The following is a 20,114-nucleotide window of genomic DNA, read 5'->3' on the forward strand; positions in this document are numbered from 1 at the left end:
GGGGAGAGAAGGCGAGGAGGGGAGGGAGGGAGGCAGCGAGGGGAGAGAAGGCGAGGAGGAGAGGGCAGGAGGCAGCACACCCTCCCCAAAGGCTCTTGTTCCTTCTTAGAGCCCCCACTGGAGTGACACCTACAGCAAAGGGCCCCTGTTTTCCCCATCCCTTGCTTCTCTGTTACTTATCTTCCTGTTCTGACTCTTGGATTAAAAAAAGAAGGCTTGGCCCTAAGCTTTCCAAAAGAATTTCCTTTCCTGTACACTCTCCCCTCCAAACCTCCTAAGGCCTGCCCGCCCCACTTCTATGACCTGGCTTTGAGAAATTCACTGACTCACTACAAAATGAGAAAATTCATCTTGCAACTTCTGGCAAGTTAAAATATTATGCATTTCCACTGACACAAACCACAGACACTGCCCCCAAATGGGAATGATTCTGTCCACCAGCTGCTTCTGGAGCTGGGGAAACCAACAGCAGGAACGAGGCAACTTCGGCCTACGCTCACTCGTGGCTTCTGATGGATGCCGGCTCTTGGCTCCTCGCTGAGATCAAGAGCTGCCCTCTCCCAGCGGCTGATGTCAACACTGACAGGGTGTAAGTTCCATCACGTTAGACCGCCAGCAAAGTCTTACCGATTTTACAAAAGTGCAACCTATTCATAACGCTTTACCAGGAGTTTGGTGTCCTTGATGACGCAGAGTAACTTGGTCCACTGGCCAAAGCGCTTCTTTCGCAGCAGGAAGGCACAGATTTTGGCGTCCTTTACTAGGTCCATCGAGGCCTCCTCAGACGGCCACTGGTGCCGAGTTTTCTTCCCTTTTCCATCTTCCTCCTCTTCATCATAAGATTCATAAGAGCTACTCATGGCATCCGAATCATAATCTGTCAAAAATAAACAGACCAAGGTAAAGTTTGCCTAATGGGCTCAAGGGCACATCATTGTATTTTTAATAAATGAGTAATTCAATGAGAAAGGGAGTTAAGCTCTTCAAGAAAAAAAAATAACCTTAACATGCTGGCAATAGAAACTCAATGAAAAATTCTAAACTAAAATGACTAAAAATTCTGTGCCTATGAAAACCAATTTCTGGACTATTCAATACGGATCAGACGCTCTGCTGCTGGCATGTGACCACCTTCCTGCTGCACCAGTCCCACCCTCAGTGCGCGGCGCCTTCTGCCACTGGAGCTCTGTCCCACTAAGGTTCTTTGCCCTGCCATGTCCACATCCAAGTCCTTTTGAGTCTGCAGGATGCTCCTCCTAACATTTAAGATGTGACAAAAGGGCACCTCTCTCCTCTGTCTCATCCTTGCAACTCTCACAGCCATTTACACCTCTCTTCCTGACGGTTTTTGCCCCATTCTGCAGCATACTCCCACTTAAACTGGGGTTTGTTTTAGTTTCCCAAATACATCACAGTCTTTCTTATCTCAGGGTCCTTACCCGGGCCGTTCATCCACTCACCCTCTTGCCTTTGCCTGATAAATGCTCTTAGCTTATAGGAATTAACCTACCGACACTTCCTCTGGCAAATCCTCCCTGAGTCACCAAACCTGGATGCTGCAGACTGAACTGTGCCCTCCCCCACTAAATTCATGTGCTGAAACTCTAACTCAGTGTAACTGCATTTGAAGATAGGGCTTTTAGAGGTAAGTAAAGTTAAATGAGGTCATAAAGGGTAAAGTCTTAATCCCATAGGACTGGTAGCCTTCTAAGAAAAGGAAGAGAGAGCGAGAGCTGGATCTTTCTCTCTCTCCTCCACATAAGGAGTCAGGAGGAGGACTCACACCAGAATCCAGCTATGCAGGTGCCCTGACCTCAGATTCTCAGCCTTCAGAACTGGGAGAAAATGAATGTCGTTGTTTAAGTCAGCTGCCCGTTTGTGGTACCTGGCAGCAGCCTCAGCAGACTGACAAAAATGCCCTTCCTGCGTGTCTCCACCTGCCCAACACAAAACTGATCACACTGCACTCTCAGGCTGTGAGCCCACTGAGGAAGAGGACCGGGTTGTTGGATGTGATTTCCCCAGAAGCTAACAAAATTCCTGGCACATGGCAAGCACACAATCGGTTGTAGAAGAAAGAACTGTCATAATGAATTTATGTACCTGTAAAGCCCTTAGACGAATGGCTGGCACATTGGACATACCTCATAAATGCCAGGGACTGTCATGAATGTTATTATTGCTTCTAGCCATAGTGGAAGACAAGCTCCTCCAGACAGTGCCTGATTCATCTTTGAATTCCTCTCAAGCCCCAGAATCATCTGGAACATATTCACTTTTTGAAACACACTTGAGGAACGAACGCCTAGAGATGAGTGGATGGCAGATAAAAGAAGGATGGCTGAGGGAGGCCCTTGCACAGTCTGGCAGCAGCCCAGAAGCCGCAGGCATCCTGCAGGAGAGAGCTCACATTTTCCTTCCTGGAAACTGGAGTTGAGAGTGTACTCAGTAATCATGTTTGCATTACAATTTCCTTACAAAGATTCAATACTAAGGGAGGGAAGACAGAGATCTAAAGCTTAAGTTGAATCTTCAATAAAGAAAAAGTCCAGACATGATTTTAAGCAAGGACTGAGGAGACGGAAGAGGCCCTTGGCAACAACACTGAGAGGGAGCTGGGATGGGAAGCTGTGGGGAGGTGAGGGCGGAGAAGAGGCGTCTGCAGCAACGTCAGGAAGAGGTGCTGACGCCTGGACTCAGAGGGGACCCCAAGGGACACCAGGAGGGGCTGACTCAGGAGATGCACAGGGAACAGACCCGTGGGCCTTGGTCACAGACCCCACGGACAGTGAATGAGGGAGAACGGCCTGGAGTCTCCTCTGTGCTGCCTCCCACAAACCTCCCACTGGGCAGGCCTGTTCTCTGCCATGTTGTCCCCCCAATATCCATCCACCCCCACACCAGTGCACCACCTAGCCAATACCCCCATTACACAGGGCATCCATAGGTGGCTGTTTAAATTTTAATTTTCATTAAAGTCAAAGAAAATTAAGCACCTAATCCCTCAGTGGCACTCACATTTCCAGTGGTTCCCTGGGGAGTGCAGGTAAAGGGGAGTCCCATTGCTGCTGGAGTTCTCCTGGACGGAGGGAGGGGACTGAGAGACCCTCATCTAGGGCAACACACCTTACTGCAGAGACAGGGATGAGGACGACATAGGAAGGACACGGAGAAGACGAAGAGAAGAGGTCACCTGGAGCTAGGCAAGCAGTTACCTGTAAGGGGGAGTGAGGGCTGTGCTGAGGAAGGGGCAGGGCTTCTGCTGACAATGTCCCACTCCTGACCCAGGCACTGGTGATACCAATGTCTTGTTTTATAAGTCATTGAGCATATATTCATATCTTAAGCACTTATTACTTAATATATTATGTTCTACAATAAAAGGGTTTCTAAAAAGTTTATCATGGCTAAAACAGAGGGTGAATGGGGGCGAGTGATGGAACATAGAAGAGAGAAGACGGGTGGAGGCCAGACCACGCTCGTTACGTGCTGTGCTGGGATCCGAGGTCCACTGAGGGAAAATGGACACAATCCTATTTTTATTTCAGAAGGGTGATTCTCACAGTGGCTCAGAAGACCATAGGGCTCAGCTCATTCTCTGAAGATCAAGTTTAGGAAATACTTAATGAACAAATGAAGAAAAGATCTAAGGAATAAATTAATTATAAATGGGAGCACTACCTTTGATTTTACTTATCCTACAAATAAGTAATGAGCACTCATTATATGCTAGGCAGCATTTTTTTCCCACACAGATGTATATGCAGGTGCTCAGCTGAGCTGAGAAGACAGAGGCCTGCCTGAAATATATCAAGTGCTCTCACGCCCACTGTCTCACAGGTTCTCCCAGACACCAGGAATGGCAGCGCAGGTCACGACTCTTATTCAGAGAAAAGGAAGAACAATGCTCAAAGACTAAGTAATTCATCTAAGACCACAACCCCAATAGATGACAGCACTGAAGTGTGCGTCCAGGTCATATGGGTTTAAACTAAAAACGTGAACTATGTCTCTAATAGCCCTTTTGATTCATGGGAATGGGCTAAGGTCTGCAACTATGAAAAAGACAGTAAGCTTGCTGTCTTGCCTTCTTCTGAGAGCAGAACTGACAGATTCATTTTTAGAAAAACTTAGGCCTACTTAGCAGGAAACAAAGAACATCTAGGAGTAACTGTCGGCACTGACAAGATACTACCGTGTTTCCCGGAAAATGAGACCTACCCAAAAAATAAGCCCAAGCAGGATTTCTATGCATTTGTTAAAAATAAGCCCTACCCCATAATAATACCCAGTGATGGGTGTGGCTATGCAACGTATCTGCATAGCCACGCCCTACATTTCGGTGCAGAGTGGTAAAGAAGACTGGAATACCTTTTATCTGCCACAGCTCCTTTCTCTGAGCTGTTTGCACTTGTGCAGGTATGCACATGGTAACCGCGGTCATAGGCATCCTATCGCACACCTGCGAACAGCTAGGGGAAAGGAGTTCACGCATCACTAGCACCAGCCCCACCAAGAAGGTTGTCAGCTCCCCCTGTCAAGTTCCAGAAGAAGAAGATGACTTAACTGTATTTGAATAAATGTAGATTGTTGTATCATACTTAATAAAAATAAGACATCCCCTGAAAATAAGCCCTAAAGTGTTTTCTTGAGAAAAAATAAATATAAGACAGTGTCTTATTTTCAGGGAAACACAGTAGACACTCTGAGAAGCATCCCTGGCTGCTGTCCAACAGAGAGAACCGAGTCTCTCTACTAAATTTGCTCAGCACTGGGCGCAGCCCCCATAAGACAAACTGCCCCAAGTCCTAGGCCATGGCTCCTCCTAAGAAAGACCCACAATGGTGGAGGAGGCAACGAACTCTGATGCCTTCCAATCCTGTAGAAAGTGGCATAGGTATGCAGAGAGAGATGAGTAGGAGGGTTTCAACTCGAGGGCAGTCAGAGAGGAAGGGTTAGACTCCACCAGGGCCTGGCATGCAGATGAGGAGGGAGCCCACTGCCAACAGCAGCACTGTGAGGACCTTGTGTGGGAAGGATGATGCTGACTAGGAAATGCCCTTTATCTTAGCCACGGCTCTTCAGAGAGATGGAACGAATAGATGGACAGACAGACAGACAAGGGATTTATCAGGGGAATGGACAAGGGGAACTGTGGAGGCAGAGAAGTCTCACAACAGGCTCTGTGTCTGGAGGTTCAATCCAAGTCCATAACCTCAGAACCAGGAAGCTGAGGATACAATTCTCAATCTGAGAAACCCAGGGGAGGGAGGCCATGAGGGGGGACAGTGAGGGGAAGGGTGTGGTATAAGTCCTGGAGTCCCAAGGCTAGAGAGCCTGAAGCTCTGATGGTCACGTGTAGACAAGTGAGAGGCGGCCTGTCACGCTGCCTTTCCTCTGCTTATGTTCTACCCAGGCTGGCTGACGGCTGGCACCACCCACACTGAGGACAGCTCCTCCTTTCTGGTCCACTCAGACTCACGTATTAATCTCCTCCAGCAACACCCTCGCACACATGCCCCAAATAATGTTTTACTCCTCTCTGGGTATTCCTCAATGTAATCAAGTCAACATCCCAAATTAACCATCACACTCTCCTTCACCAGAAACTAGTTTCGAGGGCACAAAATGTTATCATAGTACAGTTCTGATAGAATTAAAGAAAAGGCCAATAAACTAATACTTTTAACTGTAAAATGTTCATTCCAGGGGGTGAAAAAAAAGAAACTGCATGAAAGCAACAGCAATACTGCATGCGTTGTGAATCTGGGCTAGGAGCCAGAAACCTGCCTTGATAAGGTAGTTGTGCTATCACGGCCTCCCAGAGGACCACGCTTTCTCTCCACTCAAATTACATAAGAGCTTATCTTTCAGAGCCATCTGTGCTACAGACAAAGGCTGAGGGATGAGTGTGCCTAGGTGCCCTGTCCACTACGTGTCCTCACAAGGAAGCCAGAGGCCACAGAGACCCTGCCATGTCCTTTTGCCGTATTGGCTGTGATAAGGCAAAGGCCTCCCTGTTGGTTTCTGACCTCACTTTTCAGAGATGGGTGAACAAGAAGCTGAACAGAGATGGCTCTGCTGGGGCAAGCAGCTATGTCATTCCCTCCCTTGCATTTCAAGAGCTCTGAGCACAAAGCTTAGCACGGTTTTGGGCATGTCACAACAAAAACTGAACAAAGTAAGGAGTCAGGAGAGCACAGCCGTCCAGTTGTTCAGCAGGTGTCTGCGGAGCTCTTCTCCTATGCCAGACACCAACAGCCACTCCTCGTACCCTCTCTGTGTCTACATTCTAGCGGGGAAGAATGGGATGACACATGGAGGAATCACAGTGAACGGGAATATATCCAAATGAAAGACATTCTGAAATGCAGGCAAGTTCTGGAAATGGTCCTCTGGGTTTCAACACTGACTCATAACAACAATGGTGCTCTACACCTGCAGCTAGTGACCTCAGGTTCACAGAGGGCTGTCCCCACCCTCACCACCACCATTCCCCTGCTCCACAACACTCTGCAGAAGAAGGCAGGCAAGGATCTGGAGGAGAGCAGCTGGGCGCTGAGCGAGGGGCACAGGGTAGGTAGAGGTAGGTGGGTGGGATGGGGAAGCTACAAAGCCCTGTGAGCCAATGAGGACTTTGGCTTTCACTTTTGAGGGGGATCAAAGCCACTGGGTGGGTCGGAGTAAGTAAGAGATCTGATTTACATTTTTAAACAGCCAAAGTTCTGATTCTCACTCTAGAGGAATATAGTAAATCACTCAATCTCCTTGAGATGCAGTCTCTTTAAGTTAATCTTGTCTCTCTCAGAGTTGCTGTGAAGGAACAGTGATACCCTTTGTGAGCCTGAGAATAGCAGGACAGGTATGAAGCACCCAGACACCTAATGCCCCAATACCAGGGCCTCCAGGAGTTCAGTGACCTCCGGACACTAGCTGTATTGCCTGGTGTTTTTCATTTAGACACAAGCATATCCCCATCAAACCAGAAATGACATTTCAACCAACCCCCTGGAGGAGGAAGAGGGAGGAGAACAAGAAGACAGGATACTGGAAAGCTGGAAACACAAATGAAGTCTAGATCTGAAAGGAAGAAAACCAGTAAGAACATAGCGCATTTGCACCAACTGCACCTCCTCTCCCTGTGTGGTCTGGGTGAAGTCAACCACCAGACAGTGTGTGAGGCCTGGGAGGAAGGAGCAAGCAGCAGGCCTTCTCCCTGAGGCCACCGAGCTGTGTGAAGCAGCCACTGGACTTGGAGCCCCAGCTGCTGCCAGAGCTCCCCCTCTGGCACCTGGGAGCCCTGGGACAGGAACACACAGAACTCCTACGCTCACATGCTCAGCAGCATGGACCTATGCTCATGAACACACAGGCAGAAACACCTGCGCCACGGAGTTGGAGGACGTCAGATACAGACGTGCTGCAGTTTGTCCTCAGGGACTTCAGTTTCTCCTTTGTCTCCCCCACCTGGGGTCAGCTTTTCTCCCAGTTGCCAGACCCACCAGACATGCAGGCAACGGCCATCCATCGACTTCAGCAGCTCCCAGAATTGTGCGAGGGCTAATTCCAAGAATAAGACTTCCATTCTGTATCATGGTAGTTCTGCTTTTCTAAGCAAACCCTAACTATTCCAGACATTGGCAATGAAAGCCTCTGGCAGGCTCGTCCAGGTGAACCTCAGTGCAGGCCTTTGAGATTTGGGGGCACAGCCCCTCCTGTCCTCTGAAGACAACTTTTGCTTTTAGGAAACTGCTTTCTGCTGCCGCTGCCCTGGCAGAGACTGAATGTCTCACATAGGACACCAAGTTCAGGTGCACTCAAACTGTCCCCCGGGAGCACTCCACCACCAAGTCAAAGCAGTCTGTGTGACAGCAAGCTCTCCAGGTCCCTGGCCCCTGTTCTTGCCACACTGTCCTATCACTCAACATCGATGCACAAGCAGGGCCTAATGATTGGGTTGACAGTCAAGACTTGATAGGAACATGATTAGAATACTCGCAGCAAACAACTGGTCTGCAGAAGACCTGGGAGCAGACCTCTCAAACAGGCAATGTGAATAGCCCTGTACCAGGAGAACGCTTCTCAAAAAGCAACTACAGCAGAAGAGGGTCTCAGAACTCAGGTGAACAACATGACCACTGCATGCACATCACTTGGCCTGTATGCCCTGGCCTCTTGTCCAGATGTGCTCATGCACATGTGGCTGTGGTGGCCGGGATGGTTAACCACATGCTCAGCAGCATGGACCTATGCTCATGAAGACTCACCTGCTTCCAGGCACTTCTAAGCACCCCACCTGAAACAGAAGTGACTGACACTGACCCCCAGGCCCTGCCCTGGCCCCCCACCTCACTCCTTGGGATATCAGTCCACCATCTGGTAGTAGATAGTTATCACCAGGCTGCTCCATCATGAGATCATTAAAGTAATGACCTGCCTTCCAGGTCCATGGTGTTCCTGCCCAGAGCACAGCCTTATAGAAGCCCTGGTCACCATCACAGAAGCCACACAGCACTGCCTCTGACGAAGGAACACATGTCACAGCAAATGAAGTACAATGAGGATTTATGCTCAGGAAATTCACTGGTCTTGCCACATTCCCCACAATCCTGAAGGAGGTGACCCAGTAGGCCAGTAGAATAGTTTTCTGAATATTCAGCTATATGCCAGCCAACTAGTCCCAGCTTGTGAGTAATATCCTCTAGACCAGTGGTTTTCAACCTGTGGGTCGCGACCCCTCTGGGGGTCGAATGACCCTTTTGCAGGGGTCGCCTAATATCAGGCATTTATATTATGATTCATAACAGTAGCAAAAATTACAGTTACGAAGTAGGAACAAAACTAATTTTATGGTTGGGGGTCACCACGACATGAGGAACTGTACTAAAGGGTCGCAGCTTTAGGAAGGTTGAGAAACACTGCTCTAGACTGTCTCTAAGAAATGCAGTTGGACATGGTAGGCCAGCTTCTGCCACCACCATGATTCACAAGTCTGGGTGTCAAAGGCTGAGTGCTCAGGGCTCCTCTCACTACTGCCCCCGATGATCCACTAACAAAAATCTTTGATTCCCTTCCTAAAATTTTGGATTCTGCTGGGCTAAAGCAGGATACAGCAATGGTTAAGCTATAAGTGGAAACTGCCACCAGGCCAAGGTGGCTCCTTGTGTCAGAATACCAACAGGCAAAGGAAGTGGTTACTGTGCTGGCCAGGAGACTGAGCCTACCTAAGAAGAAGCTGTTCCCACATACCAGGGACAGAAGAAAAATCTGGAACCTAGAAGGTCCTCCTATGCCCACTCTGTTTAATGTTGATGAAAAATTACAAGCACCCAATCAATGCAGGAAGTCCTACTCATGACCTGGACCTTTCAGAAAAGCCAATCAACTAGTCAAGAAACCATGATCACAGCAAGAGGCAAGATGGCCAACTAAAGCCTTCAGCAGAGGCTCCCGTCCAGAGGGAGAAATAATGACCAGAAGCAACCCAATAAAATAGAAGACCAGGAGCTGAGCTGAGAGGGAGGATTGATAGGTTGGCATCACCCCCGCTGAGGCAAGCTGGGACTCCAAGGAAACAAATTTCAGGTACAAAACCCATCCCAAAGAGGATGATGGGAATCCTCTCCCCTCCCCATGAGAGTGGCTTGAGGGGAGTAGTGAACAGAGGACCTTTTATTTCACCAAAGGGGAGAGAACGACTGAGGGCCCGGACTCACTCCAAGAGAGATACCACCGCAAGCCCAGGCAGTTTCCTGCCTGGGCCAAAAGTTTAACTAATATTCTCCCTACCTTCCTGAACTCCTGATCTACCTCTCCCCCCTATCCTGGCAGTCTGGAAGACTCTCCCCTGCAGAATCCAGAATGTCTGGCAGATATTTGCTAGGGCAGGGCATCTCATGGGCTGTGGGGCAGTTGTGCAGAAACTATAACTTTAATAGAGGTAGGGAGTCACAGGGGGAGAGAGACTTGCCCCATGTTAGAAAAAGCATAGCATGGAACTCACATCACCAACCACGGGGGAATGCAGCAGTGCCTGCTGGTACCCCACCCACTTCTGCTACCTGCGGCCAGCAGCCGGTGGCTCCACCCTCCAGCTCCCCACCCAGGTCCTGCGACCCACAGCCTGCGGCAATGCCCTCCAGCTCCCCACCTGGCACCTGTGACCTGTGCACAGCAGTACCCCAGACCTAGCACCTGAGACCTGCACACAGCCGTAGCCCAGACCAGCAGCACCACCCCTAACAGTGGCAGTGCCACCCCTGACAGTGGTGGTGGCTCCACGTTCCCTTCCACTGGGGTCAAATTTGAAAGAGGCACCTCCCCAATTCTGTGAAACATGGTGGGAACCTGACCTGACCTGCAGAGGTACCAGAGGTGGAGTATGGCCAAAGCAGAGGCATGGTCTCTGAGGGAGAGAACCACATTCCTCCATGGTAACCTCCAGCTGGGTACTGACACTGGTGAAACATGCCCCAGTTTCCAATGATCACTGGAGGGAATCAGGCCTGAACTCCTGCCCTACAGGCCACACAGTGAGACAGACTGTCAAGGAGGCATTGTCTTCTCTTTGACTTAGGTGCAAATCCCTGGTGTACTTAGAGAGAGCAGGGCTGCAGCCCTGCAGGGTAAACAGTGACTGGGGGTGACAGTGATGCAAAGTGGGAAAAGAGGCACCAGCCCCCCTGGAATAACTCTTTTGCAGGGCAGGCCTTTCTGACTCCACGGACCACCGGAGCAAGTCACACTTGAGCTGCCAGTGGACCCCTGCTATCCAGTTGCTGGAGACCTTTTGAACTCTCCCACTTGATCTGTGTGCTGACCACGAAAACTGGTTTGGAACTCTTGATCTGGGATGATCACCCGGGGATCTCCAAGGTTATATCCTGGTTGTGTTGTACAGGGAGCGTCTGAGTGTCCTCTCTGCTGCATACAAGAATCTCATCTTACCTTAAAGGATAAATATAGAATCAGAGTGAAGGGATACACAACTATAACCCAGGCAAACAGAAAACAGAAAAAGCAGGAGTGGCAATTTTATTTGCAGATACACTAGGCTTTAAACCAACCAAAGTAAGGGAAGACAACGATGGTCACTTCATATTTGTTAAGGAAAACACTCAACATGAAGAGATTTCAATTATTAACATTTATGCGCCCAACCAGAATGATCCTTAATTTATAAGAGAGACCCTAACAGACATGAGCAATTTAATGTCTTCCAGCACCGTAACAGTCAGAGATTTTAATACCCCTTTGGCAGTGTTGGACAGATCCTCCAAGAAGAAACTAAGCAAAGAAATTCTGGACGTAAACTTCACCATACAGCAATTGAATTTAATAGATATCTACATGACATTTCATCCTAACAAAATTGAATACACATTCTTCTCATCAGCCCATGGAACATCCTCCAAAATTGATCATATCCAAGTCTAACTTCAGCAAATTTAAAAGAATATAAATTTTTCCTTGTATTTTCTCAGATCATCACAAAATAAAAATTGAACTCACCAATATCAGGAATCTGCATACTCATACAAAGACATGGAAACTAAATAACCTTATGCTGAAAGATAGCTGGTTTATAGATGAGATTAAGAAGGAAATTACCAAGGTTTTGGAACAGAATGATAATGACGATACAAATTATCAGAACCTCTGGGATACCGCAAAGGCAGTCCTAAGAGGGAAATTCATAGTGCTACAGCCTTCCTTAAGAGAACAGAAGGAGAAGAAATCAACAACTTAATGGGCCATCTCAAGCAACTGAAAAAGAACACTCCAACCTCAAACCCAGCAGAAGAAAAAAAAACAAATAAAATTAGAGCTGAACTAAATGAAATTGAAAAAAAAAGAATTATTCAAAAGATCAATGAATCAAAAAGTTGGTTTTTTAAAAAAACTTAACAAAATTGATAAACCCTTGGCTAGCCTAACCAGAAATAGAAAATTAAAATCCCTAATTTCATCAATCAGAAATGAGAAAGGCGAAGTAACAACAGACACCTCAGAAATTCAAGAAATTCTTAATGAATACTACAAAAAACTCTATTCTCAGAAATATAAAAATCTGAAAGAAAATGACCAATACTTGGAAGCATGCCACCTTCCTAGACTTACCCAGAAAGAATTAGAAATGTTGAATAGACCTATATCAAGGTCTAAAATAGCATCAACTATAAGAAATCTCCCAAAAAACAAGAGTGCGGGACCAGATGGCTTCACATCGAAATTCTACCAAATTTTTAATGAGGAACTAGTACCTATATTGCATAACATTTTCCAAAGCATAGAAAAAGAAGGAATACTTCCCAACACATTCAATGAAGCAAATATCACCCTGATCCCCAAACCAGGAAAAGATCCAACAAGAAAAGAAAATTACAGACCAATATCTTTAAATAATATAGATGCAGGCTCGGCACCTGTGGCTCAAGTGGCTAAGGCGCCAGCCACATACACCTAAGGTGGCGGGTTCAAATACAGCCCGGGCCCACCAAACAACAATGACGGCTGCAACCAAAAAATAGCCAGGCGTTGTGGCAAGCGCCTGTGGTCCCAGCTACTTGGGAGGCTGAGGCAGGAGACTCGCTTGAGCCCAGGAGTTGGAGGTTGCTGTGAGCTGTGATGCCATAGTACTCTACCCAGGGGGATAGCTTGAGGCTCTGTCTCAAAAAAAAAAAAAAAAAGAATATAGATGCAAAAATATTACATAAGATCCTAGCAAACAGAATCCAGCAATAGGGCATTGCCTGTAGCTCGGTGGGTAGGGTGCCAGCTCCATATACCAACGGTGGTGGGTTCAAACTGGCCCCAGCCAAACTGCAACAACAACAAAAAAAATAGCCAGGCGTTGTGGTGGGCACCTGTGGTCCCAGCTATTCGGGAGGCTGAGGCAAGAGAATCACCTAAGCCTAGGAGGTGGAGGTTGCTGTGAGCTATGTGACACCAGGGCACTCTACTGAGGGCGATAGAATGAGACTCTGTCTCTACAAAGAAAAGAACAGAATCCAGCAATATATCAAACAAATTATACACCATGACCAAGTTGGTTATATCCCAGAGTCTCAAGGATGTTTCAATATAGGTAAATCTATAAATATAATATGTCACTTAAACAAAATAAAAAACAAAGACCATATGATTCTCTCAATCGATGCAGAAAAAGCTTTTGATAATATCCAGCATCCTTTTATGATCAGAACAATTAAGAAAATAGGAATAGAAGGCATATTTCTTAAACTAATAGAGGTCGGCCATCTACAGTAAACCCACAGCCAATATCATATTGAATGGAGTAAAATTGAAATCATTTCCATTCAGGTCAGGAACCAAACAAAGTTGCCCATTGTCTCCACTGCTTTTTAACATTGTAATGGAAGTCTTAGCCATCGCAATTAGGGAAGAAAAGGCAATCAAGGGTATCCATGTAGGGTCACAGGAGATCAAACTTTCACTTTGCAGATGATACGATTGTATATCTGGAAAGCTCCAGGGATTTAACTACAAAACTCTCAGAAGTGATCAGGGAATACAGCAGAGTCTCAGGTTACAAAATCAATACTCAAAAATCTGTAGCCTTTATATATACCAACAATAGTCAAGCTGAAAAAAACAGTCAAGGACTCTATTCCTTTTACAGTAGTGCCAAAGAAAATGAAATATTTGGGAGTTTACCTAACAAAGAATGTGAAAGATCTCTATAAAGAGAACTATGAAACTCTGAGAAAAGAAATAGCTGAAGATGTTAACAAATGGAAAAACATACAATGTTCATGGCTTGGAAGAATCAACACTGTTAAAATGTCCATACTACCCAAAGCAATACATAATTTTAATGCAATCCTTATTAAAGCACCACTGTCATACTTTAAAGACCTCAAAAAATACTTCATTTTATATGAAATCAGAAAAAGCCTCAATTAGCTAAGACATTACTTAGAAATAAAAACATATCAGAAGGAATCACGCTACCAGACCTCAGACTATACTATAAATCAATAGTGATCAAAACAGCATGGTACTGGCACAAAAACAGAGAGGTAGATGTATGGAACAGAATAGAGAACCAAGAGATGAACCCAGCTACTTACCATCATTTGATCTTCGATAAACCAATCAAAAACATTCAGTAGGGAAAAGAATCCCTATTTAATAAATAGTGCTGGGTGAACTAGCTGGCAACCTGTAGAAGACTGAAACTGGACCCACACCTTTCACCATTAACAAAGATAGACTCTCACTGGATAAAAGATTTAAACTTAAGGCATGAAACTATAAAAATACTAGAAGAAGTGTAAGGAAAACACTTGAAGAAATCGGCCTGGGCAAAAATTTTATGAGGAGGACCTCCCAGACAATTGAAGCAACACCAAAAATATATTACTGGGATCTGATCAAACTAAAAAGCTTCTGCATGGCCAAGAACACAGTAAGTAAAGCAAGCAGACAGCCCTCAGAATGGGAGAAGATATTTGCCTCTAATAAAGGTTTATTAACCAGAATCCATAGAGAACTCAAATGTATTAGCAAGGAAAGAACAAGTGATCCCATCTCAGGGTGGGCAAGGGACTCGAAGAGAAACTTCTCTGAAGACAGGCACATGGCCTACAGACACATGAAAAAAATGCTCATCATCCTTAATCATCAGAGAAATGCAAATCAAAACCACTTCCAGATATCATCTAACTCCAGTAAGATTAGCCCACATCACAAAATCCCAAAACCAGAGATGCTGGTGTGGATGTGGAGAAACGGGAACCCTTCTGCACTGGTGGTGGGAATGCAAACTAATACATTCCTTTTGGAAAGATGTTTGGAGAACACTTAGGGATCTAAAAATAGACCTGCCATTCAATCCTACAATTCCTCTACTAGGTACACATCCAGAAGACCAAAAATTATTTTATAACAAAGATATTTGCACCAGAATATTTATTGAAGTCCAATTCATAATTGCTAAGTCATGGAAGAAGCCCAAGTACCCATCAATCCATGAATGGATTAACAAATTGTGGTATATGAACACCATGGAATATCATGCAGCCTTAAAAAAGATGGATACTTTAACTCTTTCATTTTACATGGATGGAGCTAGAACATATTCTTCTTAGCAAAGTATCTCAAGAATGGAAGAAAAAATATCCAATGTACTCAGCCCTATTATGAAACCAATTTATAAGCACTCACACTTCCATATGAGAGCTACAACCCAATTATAGCCCAAGATGAAGGAGAAAGAGGAAAGGGAGGAGAGGATGGGTAGAGGGAGAATAACTGGTGGGAATACAACTATGGTGCATTTTATAAGGGTACATGTTAAATCTACTAAATGCAGAATATAAATGTCTTAACACAATAACTAAGAAAATGCTGTGAAGGCTATGTTAACCAGTTTGATGAAAGTATTTCAAATTGTATATAAAACCAGCGCATCATACCCTATAATTGCATTAATGTACACAGCTATGATTTAATAATACAAAATAAATAAAAATAGCCATATAAAACTATAAAAAAAAAAAAAAAAAAGAAACCATGATCAACCAAGGGGTTTGCCAGGAAGATGGGATGGGCAGCAGAGGAAGTCTTAATATCACCACTGACCAGCTGTAGATCAGTGACTGAACTTGTCTTTATTTGTAAGTGGGTATGTCTATATATGTAGACGCTAACTCCCTGTTTCCTCTCCCAAGCCCCTAACATCTAACTTAAGAGGTGCTGACAGTAGCCAGTCTTGCATCTCAGAACTTAAGTTACAGATTCCAGAAGAGAATGAGTGTCACCCAAAGGGTGGATAAAGGGACTTCGTACCCTCTTTGGGGAGCTGGGGAGTTTTCCATCACATGGGCAATAGATAAATCACGTTAGTCTTAGGCAAAATTTTGCTGTCTTTATTTGGAAACTCAGTGTGGTTAAAAGAGGTGTGCATGGATGCCAAATTGATACAAGATAAACTGTAGTGGTATTCTACCCTGCCAGCTTAGCAAGGCTGGAATTACCTTTCCCCACATTCCCTTCCTTAGATGATTCTGGGTTAGGGTGATCATAGGAAAAATTGGGGAGTGGTATGGAAGGCAGAGAGGAAAGAGCTGCCTGTACACTCTGGAGGTCAGTGTGGGGTCCCAGGTGCCACCTGGGCTGCGGCTCACCTGCTGGCCCACCTTGCTGGCACAAGCTCCCACAGGTCTCTTCCCTTGAACTTTCTGAGTCCTGGGCCAGGCAGGTGTGCAGCTCTGAGATGCAGGTTCCAGCTTCTCCTGCTGGTCACCTGTGCCATCTGGACTGCAGGAAATGAGCAGCAGGAGCTCCTTTTTGTCCTCCTCTCTCCAGTCCCCATCTACCGTTCTCTCCGGGCTTCTTCACTGGATGGCACAACACATGGCCTCGTTCCTTCAACAAACCCTCTACTCCATGACATTCGCAGAGGGTCTGCTTCTCTGAAGATACTGTAACTGACATAGGCTCAATAAAACTGCTCAAAGTTCCTCTCTAACTGAAGCTATGAAACCTTGCACTGAACTGACAAGTCCACTCATTGCTGCTGTCCCTCAAGGGAGGGTGGCTATGTCCTCAAGCCATTACCTGAGAGCTCAGCAGACATCTGTTCAGAGAAGCCACAGTTGCTGTGTTTCTGACTCTGTGCCTCCCATGCACCAGTTCTCCTGTCCCTCTTTCTTCTAGAACCAGTGGCACCACTCAAGAGGACATGACACATTGGCCATGTGGAGTTTTTCAGAATGAAAACTACCAGCAGCTTCCCCACAGTCAAGTGAAATCACTCTAAGTTTTGAGCCTGGAAAGTACATTAAAAAAGGGAGGGGGAAAAAAGAGGAGGAAGGCCAGAGACAAAGGCTCCAATTGCTCGGAATTACCCTCACCAAAAACCCCCCACATATTTGTCTTTACTCATTGCCATTAAAAAGAAAGGAACTGACATGCGCCTGTGGTCCCAGCTATTTCGGAGGCTGAGGCAAGAGAATCACCTAAGCCCAGGAGTTGGAGGTTGCTGTGAGCTGTGATGCCAGGGCACTCTCCTAAGAGCAACGTAGTGAGACTCTGTCTAAAAAGAAAAGGAACTCTATGAAGTTTTGAATTATATCAAGCCATATTTAACTTTGTTCTTTTCTAATTAATCTACTATCTGCCTAAATAGTTGACACTTACAAATTATGTAAATATATTTTTCCTAAATAGTTCTCAGTGTTTAAAATTTTACAGCCTTCTTATCAGAACTTCCCCTTTGCTCATACAGAGTACAACTACTTATTGACAGTGGGCTCAGTCTGTGCCAGGAATGTTCCAGAAAGCTGAGGAAATAGGCAAGAGTAAGCTAGAAAAGGCCCACATCCTCAAGGGGACACAGTCAGTACGGCCCTTCTTCACACTCAGACAAGTGTGCCAACGGAAAACCTACCACAGTCTCTTCTACAATCAATTTAGACTCTTCTTTGATGGAACAGCTATGCTTGTTTATTGCCATGGAAGAGAAAGAACCAAAAACACAAAGTCTCTATGCCAAGATTTCAGGTAACAGGAAAACAACTTCAGGATGAAGGAGAAAATTTCGCTGAGATAGCAGATGACGCTAGAGACTGTGGCAGGACATCAGCGACTGTTGCCTCTATTTAAATTAGCAAGCACACTTCACTTCCCATGCCTCCTTTTGTAAACAAAAGCGAGCTGGACTCCTGAAGGTGACACATGCGCCGATGTTCTACCTTATCATCTTTGTGAGACAGAGCATACTGCCTGACAGATAGTGACGGGAGGAATAAAGCCAATAACTGAAAATAAATTCCAGAGATAGTCCTAGAGAGGGTCTCAACATCTGCATGTCATTCTCTACCTGAACTTGAAACTGGACAGTAACAAAGAGATTCTACTGGGGGACGCCAGCAGGCAACCAACTGGAGCCACAAGAAATACAACTTAGGTGAAAATTTTCTGGTAGGCTGAGTATAGTGGCTCATGCCTATAATCTTAACACATTGGGAGGCCAAGGTGGGGGATCACTGGAGCCCAGGCAGCACAATGAGACCTTATCTCCACAAAAAAAAATTTCTTTAAGTTTTTATACAAAAAACATTTTTAGGTAATCTGGTCATAGTGGCAAGTGCCTGTAGTCAGCTACTCAGGAGGCTGAGGCAAGAGGATCACTTGAGCCCAGGAGTGTGAGGCTGCAGGGAGCTGTGAGCACACCACTGCACTCTAGCCTGGGGGACAGAGTGAGACCCTGCCTTGGGAAGGGAATTGGAAGTGGAGAGAAGAAAAAGGAAAAAATTCTGGTAAAACCTGTCCAAAAATTGAAAAGAAGAAACAAGTCTATGTCCAAGATGCCTATTGTTTTGCACCTAATTATTTTCACTCCAACAGTCAGTCTGGTAGAAACCACTCTGATAGTTCAGCAGGATCGATACAGAGAGAGGGGACACGCTCTACTCAAAGGGTAAGGGTTAGGGCTGTGGCACCCACAAAGACATGCCACAGAATATCGCCCCTTCTCTGCCAAAGGGAACAGGTTCCATCTGCTGAGGCCCGTGCCCACAGCAGTAAGGTGTCTTCCTTTGGATCACCAGGAAGACAGCCATCAGAACGAAGCCACCTGGAGGCTCTCCAGCCTCTTCCAGCCCTTGTGTTACTGACACCTCTGTGGGCTCACAGGCTGCTCAGCTTGGATGATGCCCCCTTCCCTTCCATATCCAGAAAGGGGCCAGGCAAATCAAGGGGCCAGCTCGGCCGCACGGAGCCCAGACTCACTTGACGTGATATACTCCGGAGCTTTTCCAGGGCTCAGGGGCACAGCTTCCTCATAATAACCTTCCGGGAGAGAGGATGTTGGCAATGGTGGAGGCCCACTGTCGGGAGGCTGAGGGAAAAAGGAAAAACAGTGCAGGAATTAGCATGACCACTAAAGGGAATTCTGCATTTCCAGTTAATAGGTGTGAACCAGCATTTCCTCTTGCCTGTGACAAAAAAGACTCTCATTCTTCACAGAGGTTTGGAAGGCCAGTTCCTGATGCGTCCACCCAGTCCCTGCCAACTTTTGGGGCTCAGCCATCAAGCAGTGGTCTCACCAGAATGTCCCAGACACCACCTCCCACCACCACAAACCCATGCAGGATCAGGCTGACTCACAAAGCCATTTGACCCCTTTGCCAGGTCCAAGAGGGCTACTGAGCTCCTCTTTGTCCTCACAACACTCACACCCACTGATCCTCCCAGATGAGATGCTGGCTTTCCTCCATAGCCACCCCCCTCCTAGGCCATGAGCTCCTGCACCCCAGAACTGTTCAGAGCTGCCTCATGCTCCTGGCAGAGAAAGTGCTAGTTCACACTGCCTGCATTAATGAATGAGGCTTGCCCACATTGTCACCATATTCCTAATATGCCAGAAAACTTTTTTAAAAAGGCAAATCACCCATCACCTAGGAGCCACTCTCTAAAATAAAGTGGAAATTATTCTCTGGAGAAGGAATCTGCTCTTTATTCTCTGAATTTCTTGACAGATTCAGAGACTGTGGTGCACTGGTAGTGAAGCCAGAACCTTGGACTATGAAAGGGCTGGGGGCTGGCTCCACCCCTCAGGGCCAGCCAGATTCCACCTGGCCTTCCAGGCTCAGCTGAAGTCCCTTCTTGTCTTAAATGTTCCTGATGCCTCTAAGCCACACCAACCTCTTCTTCCCATGAACACCTGTAGGATTTGCTGGCCATGTTTTCCCTGGTTCTCTGCCAAAAGAGAAGGGTGACAAAGGAAAGGTAAGCCAGCATTCACAAGCACCTATTTTGTGCCTGGCACTGTACGAGACACTTCCACGCTGCCACAGGGATATCAATCAATCAGTGAGGCAGGAATCCATCAGGTTACACATCATAGATCATCTTATATTTTACAGACATGGAAAAATCCGATATTAGTAAAGGACAGAGCTGGGGATTTCCACCCAGCCTGCTAAAGTCATTTTTTATATTCACGTTCTCTTTCCTCTTATCTATTAATAGCAAGCAGCCATTTCACACTATATTCTGTAAACAAACTGGGAAGAGGTGTGTCACAGTGAACAGAAGAACAAGGCTGAGGCTCCAGTCTGAACGTCTACCAAGTTAAAGTTTCA

At 46.1% G+C, this 20,114-nt stretch overlaps 1 protein-coding gene across 1 annotated transcript in view; it reads right to left on the minus strand.

Annotated features, from left to right (window-relative positions):
* The window catches only part of AFAP1 (actin filament associated protein 1), a 129,924-nt gene that overhangs the window by 93,492 nt on the left and 16,318 nt on the right, over window positions 1-20,114 (minus strand). Inside the window, exons 3-4 of the mRNA XM_003799141.3 lie at window positions 18,760-18,868; window positions 666-877 (exon numbers count right to left, since the gene is read on the minus strand). Coding sequence (XP_003799189.1) covers window positions 666-877; window positions 18,760-18,868 — 321 coding nt within the window. The remainder of the gene's footprint in view (window positions 1-665; window positions 878-18,759; window positions 18,869-20,114) is intronic.

The sequence above is a fragment of the Otolemur garnettii genome, unplaced genomic scaffold (assembly GCF_000181295.1).
Source record: "Otolemur garnettii isolate 467f Iridium unplaced genomic scaffold, OtoGar3 scaffold00146, whole genome shotgun sequence".
In the NCBI taxonomy this organism is placed as follows: Eukaryota; Metazoa; Chordata; class Mammalia; order Primates; family Galagidae; genus Otolemur; species Otolemur garnettii.